The 8,637-nt window shown below is 42.3% G+C and overlaps 1 protein-coding gene across 1 annotated transcript; it reads right to left on the reverse strand.

The window, feature by feature from the left end:
* Window positions 1-260: 260 nt before the first annotated feature.
* Window positions 261-3,524, reverse strand: txnipa (thioredoxin interacting protein a). Its single transcript, XM_033637927.2, has 6 exons — window positions 3,136-3,524; window positions 2,730-2,805; window positions 2,471-2,618; window positions 1,953-2,312; window positions 1,544-1,846; window positions 261-1,435 (listed from the first exon to the last, which is right to left on the reverse strand). The coding sequence occupies exons 1-6, from the start codon at window positions 3,389-3,391 to the stop codon at window positions 1,385-1,387; spliced, it is 1,194 nt and encodes a 397-aa protein (XP_033493818.1). The 5' UTR covers window positions 3,392-3,524; the 3' UTR covers window positions 261-1,384.
* Between the last annotated feature and the right edge of the window lie 5,113 nt (window positions 3,525-8,637).

Raw genomic sequence — 8,637 nt, forward strand, 5'->3', positions numbered from 1 at the left:
TTCGTAAAACTAGCATTACAATATTGCCAAACACTACTATGACGCTTAATATAATAAACTGTGTGGACCTTAAACTTAAGACTAAGAAAAAATCTGAACCCCGTGGCTGGACCAGTTGGGAACCACTACTCTACAGCATCCAGATGGTGCTGCCTCTTCTATACAACTTGTCGAACTTAACGGGAAGGCTGAACCAGAATTAACCAACTACAGATGGCTGATCTGAAAACAGAGATACAAAGGAAAGCTGACACGCTGGATATTTTTTAACATGACTTTATTTATAAAAAAAAGACAACCCATAGGGTTTCATACAAAAAATACTTGTAATAAGTAACAAGAATGCATTGCAAACATACTTTCTCACAAATTAGTCTCTAACTGTGATTTTCTTTGCGCCGTGAAGAACAGATTTTGTGAAACCACCACAGCAGAGATCTCAGAGTGAAATGTTGTCTTTGACAACCACAGGTCAGATACAATGATTATCCTCACATAAGGTGCGTCCCACAATTAATGGAGCATCGAAGTTGTATGGAAAATGTTTGGCACTTGCAGTGTCAACAAATTACAGCCAATCACCAAGCTGGGATTTGGAAATCAAAGGTGAGGTTCCAACAAGTTTAGAGTGTTTTACCTAGAACATTTCACTCTCCACATCACTAACATTGTTCAAACAAAACTTTTAAAAGAAACTGTTGTAGGCAGTAGTAGAGCAAAATGCATCAATCAAAAAGTGCAATAAAGGAACAAGCCATACTTTTTTTAAACACTGGTACATGAGAAAATAAAGATGCTGCATGAGGTTCTATGGGCATCTGAGGAAGGTTTTTCTACATGGAGTAATTCTCGAAGGCAACAATATTCCTGACGCATTCTTTACAGCAACACAAACTGGCTGGAGTTAACAAAATAGATGGTTCCTCTAGTGAAATCCCTTAAAAATACAGGATTTGACAGGAATGAAAAAGCATCATGAGGAAAGGCAAACCCCAAAAAGTCAAATATGTCACAGCAGGCTGGGGCTGACTCATACAATGCTTGGCCCCCAAAACATAGTCATGAAGTGTCTGTGAATGGACAGTGAGACCCTGAAAGTCTGAGTCTCTGGAAGAACAGCTTATTCAGAAATGTAGCACGTCACAGCTGCTGTGGCTCGACCTCCAGAGCACCAAGAGGAAGACTCAAGATCAGCGAAGGTGATGAAGCGCAGTGAAGGAGTGGACAGACCAGGCAAATCTCTTTCTGTCCATTTCCACAGTTGTGGCTTTACCTCTCCATCCAACACATCCTCTCTGGAGTTTGGACCTTCTGCTCCTTTTTAAGTGCTTTGGATGGATGGTCCCTGAGAGCTGGACCATAGTCCTTGAATCTCTGCTGGACTTCAACAGACTGGCATCATGCGAGGGGTGTTGCCATTGTACTCCTCCTCAGCCTGGAAAAAATTACAGCTTTATTAGACTGACTATCAGCAAAGGTAACATATTAGCTTGACAGAGAGTGTTTTGCTCAGATATTGGAAACACCTGGATAAGACACCCACCTCATTGTATGCTGGAGGAGGCGGGAACTGGAAGGTTGGAGTGTTCATGAAGATGGGGCTGTCATCACCATCAAAGTCGTCCAGCAGTGGAGTGAGGGGCTGGTCCAGGCGGCAGTCACGGCTGACGTCACAGTAGCTGGGAGGCTCTGAGGGCATCCTGAGAGACACCCAGCTCTGGGAGGCGTTGCTGACTGAACCCTCCTGACTGCTCACGCTGTTGCTGCGGCTGCCCAGTCCGGCAGTACCAATGACCAAGGGCAGCTCCAGGACCACCTTCTCACTACCAGGAATGTGGATGTAAATCTGATAGAGGAATAATAAACGTTTGTTAATGCATATATAAAAACACTGATTTTCAATTCTCAAAATTACACCACAAAAAATCTCATTGCAGCAACTGAAGGCTTACCATTAAAGCGTACTCCACACGGATGATGTTGCAGCCCAGCATGGATGGTTTAATCTTTGGTACCCTGATGGTTTTTCCCTGCCAGGCGTCACACATGCCGGAGATGATGTGGTTACCACGCACTGCAGACAGCTTCTGCCGAAAGACTTTGGTGCGGCCATTGGCCTGGTAGATGTGTTTGGCGATGATGGCTGCCTTGGGCACCACAATGCGAGAGCAGGTGTTCTCAAACTTTGCATTGATGCAGATATCTTCGCCTTCACAGAAGCCACGGCGGTCAATTTTTACATTCAGCGACACCTGGCCATCAGGAATGAACATGCAGGTGACCTTCTTCTCCTTCATGCCACCTGTGGGAGACTGAGGAGAGGCAGGAAGGTCAGACTCAAGCATCAGCTTATTGTAAATGTATAACCAATCAACACAATAGAGCTCAATATGTTTGATCTAATGTTTGAGCTGAAGCAAAACATGCAACGCTGAAAAGCTGATTTGTTATTCAGTGTCAGTGAACTCACCAGCAGGTCTGGGGTGTTGATATCAAGGGGCTCCTCCACCTCAAACTGCTTTTTACACTCGAGGACGGGCTGGTGTGGCCTCTCCATGATAGCCTTCACATAATAGTGGACATAACCAAACTTCCCCTTGTATGATGACACCAGCTGCCTGTAAAAACATGAGTAAGGAAAATCAAAACCAAAAGCTTTCTGTAAAAGATAACTCAATGAACCATGACTCCAAAGATGATGTCATATTAATTAAGAAACAGGGCCTTACCCATGCTGGGGGAGCTCAAATCCAAAAGTGTACTCGTACTTGTTGCCCGGCCTCAAGACAACTGATCCATCAGAGTCTGGAAGAAAAATATTAAATAATTAAACACCTTGTCTTGACTACTGTTTCACTGCCAGCTGTTCAATTCCACATGGGAAACATGAGGGGGATGGCTATCAACTCAGGTCAACAGGAGTCACCCTCCAGTATGCTGTAACGGGAAATCAGGGAAGTTCCGCTTGGATCATCCCTTAACGCCAATGAAATGACTCATACTTGTAAAAACCAGGGAGCAGCAATGCATAAAATCAATAAAACATGCTGCTAGCAACTCGTTCAAATTAACTACGAGGACTTTTTAGCTGTATGTGTGACTGCAGAGGATGATAATGTGGAATAGTAACCGTACCTGTGGGCTGGTCGTCCAGTCGCAGGACCTCTTCATATCTGAGGTACTCGTCCTCCTGTCGGCATCGCTGCTTGCCTTTAGCGTACTCCACCTTGGCGCAGCCCAGACCCAGAACCTTCATTGCGGACACACGAGTCACATCGTTCACTTCCACTTCTATCCGTCCAGAGACCTTGTCCCCGCCGCAGTAAAAAGTCTTGCTGGGGTCCGTAAAGATAATTTGAAAGGTTTTCACTCTCTTCGCCATAGCCACCATGACTGCTTGTAAGTGCTTATCCAATAAACCGATAAAACCAAGCCTCGTTGGTGAACTACTAAGTCGCTATTAAACGCTTGCTTGTGCACCGAAGATCATCAGCTTCTACTTCTCCTGCTGTAAACAAAGGGAACACTGCAGGTTTTATATGTCGAGACATGACCAACCAGTATGAGCAGCATGGCCCAGCGCGTGCACACTGCTCCCATTGGTGGAAAACCTTTGTTTGTGTCAGCGCTAGCCAATCAGCGCCCGGAATCGACGCGTGGACACTGCATGGCTGGGAGAATGTAGAGCGTGCTCAGCAGATGTGAGGAAGGACAGGAAGTCGCAGGCACACAGAAAGAGAGGTGCTTTTGTAGTAAACAAACTGAGACCAGGGATCAGCTACGTATATGAGCATTGATCTGACTCATCGGGAGACGTCCAAGTGAAGGTGTTTCAGTATCGACCATACTGATCCTGAATATCCCTCAGGCTATTATTAGTATCAACGGGATTATGCTACTATAACATACAATAATAGGAAAAAAGGACAATAATTTACAGAGCAAGTGGTGTGAATGCTGGCTACTGTATGGAAATGTAGTTGGTAAAAATGTCAGTATGAAGCACTACATCATAATGAGTATAATACATATTTAATTGGGATTTTTTATGCCTTTTAAAGATTTGATAGTTGAGGGAAGAGATTTTAGCATTATTTCAAGACACCGAGGACACATTTACTGAATCTATACCCAACTCCCTGTCACATTTTTAGCCAAAAGTATCCCCCTACAGAGTTTTGTTCATATGCATTCATAGTGCATTAAAGTAGGCTACATTTTGTGGGAAATACCCAGATGGCATTTGATTCAGCTTATTAATTAAGATAGAGTGTTGATACTGGATTGTTATTGGGCACTAACAATGTCCGCAAAAGACATTTCAGGTGTAGTTTTGCGACCACATCGATCTGGTTCAGAATAATGAAGGATTTGGTTTAATCAGGGGTAGCTACCTTCCAGTGTACCTTCTGTTGTTGTCAGCCTAAAGAAATGATCCCATTCTCTAGGGCTAAAAATGTACACCTATACACCTAACAAAAATGTTTTAACATTTCGTCAACTACAATGTATGTCTACAGCCAAGACAGCTCAGGTGTAATTATGCGACCACATCGATCTGGTTCAGAATGATGAAGGATTTGGTTTAATCAGGGGGTAGCTACCTTTCAGTGTACCTTCCGTTGTTGTCGGGCTAAAGAAATGATCCCATTCTCTAGGGGTAAAAATGTACACCTATACACCTAACAAAAATGTTTTAACATTTCGTCAACTACAATGTACGTCTACAGCCAAGACAGCTCAGGTTCAGTTATGCGACCACATCGATCTGGTTCAGAATAGTGAAGGATTTGGTTTAATCAGGGGTAGCTACCTTCCAGTGTACCTTCTGTTGTTGTAGGCCTTAAGAAACTATCTCATTCTCCAGGGGTAAAAGTGTGTAGCCTATTCACCTAACAAAAATGTTTTAACATTTCGTCAACTACAAGTACGTCTACAGCCAAGACAGCTCAGGTGTAGTTATGCGACCACATTGATCTGGTTCAGAATAGTGAAGGATTCCAGTGTACCTTCTATTGTTGTAGGCCTAAAGAAATTATCCCATTCTCCAGGGTAAATGATAAAAGTCAAGCTTCACAGCTGATTCCTGAGCTTGGAAACTGCAGCCGATCAAACAATCTTAACTCAAGCTCAATTTACTGACATGTTCTGGAGCTTTTGACTGTATTGCACAGTCTGACTCAGCATTAAAGGTTCTAACTTCTGCAGATCCATATTGTCATGAAACTGATTCTGAGCATGTTTTCACTTCCTATCCATGTTGCCCTAAAAGCTGAACTTGATATTCAGTCATGTGATTGATTGTGATTGATGTCTTTATTTCAAACATGTAAAATACAACAAAAACAGCAGTTTAACACATATGAATAACAAAAAGAAAATAAAGATAAAACAAATTCCATCCACAGATTGCCCCAATTTACATGTGTGAAATGACATGACCCTGAACACAGTAGTTGATATTATTATGACAAGCACTATATTGAATGTGAAAGTTGGTGGCTGAATGTTGAGGTCATACACTTCAAACGCCATCCACAGCAAGGCTGGATTCCCAACTGGCTGAGCCTGCAAAGCTCCAGGTTTAATGCATGTCAACTGTTTGTGCTAATTTCAGTGAAAGTTTCTTTGGGAACAGCTCACATGATAAGGAGCAGTCTTCCACACAGATTATCAGGCTCCCGTCAGATTTGGTCACCCCCTGAATATTGACTGCATGGCTTCAGCCTTGGAATGGATGCATCAGAAAACCTGACTGCACCTAAAGATTTGTGTTTTAAGTACAAAGGCTGAAAGGAAAAATATATATACACCACATGTGGACAGGAACAAGTTTTGCAACGACTGTATTTAATGAAGGACTGTTGTACTGGAATGCATTTTGCAGACAAGCATTTCTTACATCTTGAAGGTTGAAGGACTGCAGCACAACAGCTACATGCAAACCATTCTGACATTGTGTTTCATCAGTAAAATTCTGATGGTGCAATGAAGCATTGTTCAAACATCAATATCATTTATTCCAGAGAAAGTTTTAGGTCCAGACAATATGGACATCAGTCCCTCTGTGGCTCCCCCTGGCTTCATGCTCATAAGACTTAATTTGGGTTATGAATACGTACTGGGGCCAAAAATAAAAGATGATAATGACTAGGAGAAGTTTTTTAATGTGTGTGACCCTTTGGAAATTTCCGTTGTAGTGTGTGTGCATGGTGTCATGTGACTGGCACTGGGGCCCACTGTTGTTGCTCTGGGCTGGGAATAGAAACAGTTTTGGATCCCATGTTTCCCATGTGTGAACTTTTACCCACTTGTTTTATAATATCACCAGGAACATTTTCCGTCATAAAACCTTTAAAGGAGTTCTCCACCCAATTTCCCAGTCTTCGAGGATGAATCATGCCTGCCCTCATGGACTGATTACTGAAGGAGTGTAGCAGACATAAACCCCGAGGCTTAAAATTTGCCCATGCAATAGGCTATGACTTGAGTTTACTGTCAGACATTTACTGATGCTTGTGTGATTGGGTGCTAATAACTAGGTGACCCATGTGTTTTGTGGTTTATAGAGGAAAGCACTGTTGCAAGTGAGTTAGCGAGGATAGAGTGACTCTGACCAGTGGAATGACCAGTTGTGAGCTCCACATGGCCATGCATGTCAAGGCATACTGAGCATATGGATGGACTGAAAATAGGTGGGGTGTAGGGGGGGCGGTTGCTTGTGTGCAGCCCAAACAGGAAAAGCCCTCTTCAAGTCAGACTCTTCAGTCACTCTTCAGAATTTATATGACCCAGTATTACAAATAATAATTTTCCTCAGGGGGCTTTACAGTCTGAACAGCAGAGATCATCCATTGTCCTTCTTCTTTGACGTCTCCTTTGAAGGACTTAATGAATGCGGAGCTCGTCATCGTGGCACAGTCATTCTGCTTGTGTAAATATACTGCTCGCTAGTGGAGGAAATATGCTGCTACAGTTGCAAACTTGAATCTGATGTGCCAGCATCCTCCCACAGTTCTGGGGGCACTTTAAGCAGATTAGATAAAATACTTAGGAGTGCAACACAAAGGGCCACCTCAGCAAATGAAGCAGGGGTGTAATTTACAGGGGGGGCACACGGGACATTCCTCTGCCCTTTTTTTCTAGAGGGCAGGCAAAAAAGCATGGAGGCTGGAATGGTGTTTGTATCTTACAAGTTGCAGGAAATTATGCAGAGAATGAATGGAGAGTATAGAAATGAGAATAACTTGAAAATAAAAAGAATTTTAATTGATAACAGTATCTATTATGGTGAAGCTTTGAGTGTCTGGTTTAACCCATTTGCGCCCAAAGACTATCAGAAAAAAATTCACACTTTTATCAATGATAGTCCCCAGGGAAAATCCTACATTTGTAATTCTTATTATATTCAATTTCAATCAATTTCAATTTTATTTATAAAGCCCAATATCACAAATCACAATTTGCCTCACAGGGCTTTACAGCATACGACATCCCTCTGTCCTTTGGACCTTCACAGCGAATTATGTCACGTTTTTTTTCTACCTCGGATAGAAAGTAGCTGACTTAGGAAACAAAGTGAGAGTCTCTGAGGGGTGATGGTCAGGACATGGGAAGCAGGTATTTCTATTTTTAGCATATATTGCAGGAACTCTAATATAAAGGCTACAGGAAGATGCATCACCTCTAAGTGTGGTTTTATCCTCAAGGGCTGGCACCAAAAGAAAAAATGTACCTAAATTCACCCTAAGAACTTGTTACTCAGTTCTGGAAAAAGTCCACACAACTGTCTTTTTTGATCACAAATCAAACTGAGAGGGTCTTGTGCTCTGAATGATACTATTGGTCTCTTCTGAGGATGGCGTGCTCCTCTGCCAATCAGGTAAGTTAATAATGAAATTAAGGGAATCAGGGCCTGAAAGCTGCACACTTTAGTACAGGGGTATCTGGAAAACTAAAGCCCTTAAGCCAGTTTCTTCCTGTATTAACTGTTTCCTCCCCATTTTTTAAATAAAATTCTGTCCTTGAAAGGGGTCACTCAACTCTTTGCATAATTATGTAACCATGTGAATTCAAACAATATCCATACTCTTAGGGCCTTTAAGTGTAGCCTATAACAGGCTGCGAACTCTGCAGAATTGATTCTTGGGCAACTTTAAGGCAGCAAAAATCAGATTGCTGTGATTGGAATCATTAAAGCGTCCCTTAACTCCATCTGTGATATTTGACATTTCTTTGAAAAATTTAGTACCAACTGTTTCACCCTCTTAACCCACTAATTCACCCCCTCCCTCCCTCCCTCCCTGATCCTTGAAGAGGCTAGCAGACTGTGGGTAAAGCATTTCCTTAATGAAACACTGCACTGCTGCCCCCTACTGTTCGGACAGGATCCCACAGTGATCCACTTCAAATGTACCAAAGACTAGACCCAAAAATAGTTAATTTTACAGACAAAATTCTCAATAAAAAATAAATAAAAACAGCGACGTGATTACATTCTGCCAGAGAAAAACACTTTCCTAGATATAGTATACATTAGTGGGTTGCATGGGATATTACCAAGCTGTCTGAAAGCGACAGCTAAGTAGGCATTTTTAACTTGTTTGTTCATAGATATTAGAAGAGACTAGCCAAGAG

Source organism: Epinephelus lanceolatus, chromosome 16, assembly GCF_041903045.1.
Source record: "Epinephelus lanceolatus isolate andai-2023 chromosome 16, ASM4190304v1, whole genome shotgun sequence".
Taxonomy (NCBI): domain Eukaryota; kingdom Metazoa; phylum Chordata; class Actinopteri; order Perciformes; family Serranidae; genus Epinephelus; species Epinephelus lanceolatus.

Bases quoted from the DNA above. Each gene is read 5' to 3' on its own strand.
- txnipa (XM_033637927.2), bottom strand. From the start codon at position 3,391: ATGGTGGCTATGGCGAAGAGAGTGAAAACCTTTCAAATTATCTTTACG. The intron at 2,806-3,135 runs GTACGGTTACTA...TTTTTCTTCCAG, and splicing joins ACTGGACGACCAGCCCACAG to ACTCTGATGGATCAGTTGTC. The intron at 2,619-2,729 runs GTAAGGCCCTGT...ATGTTTTTACAG, and splicing joins TTTGAGCTCCCCCAGCATGG to GCAGCTGGTGTCATCATACA.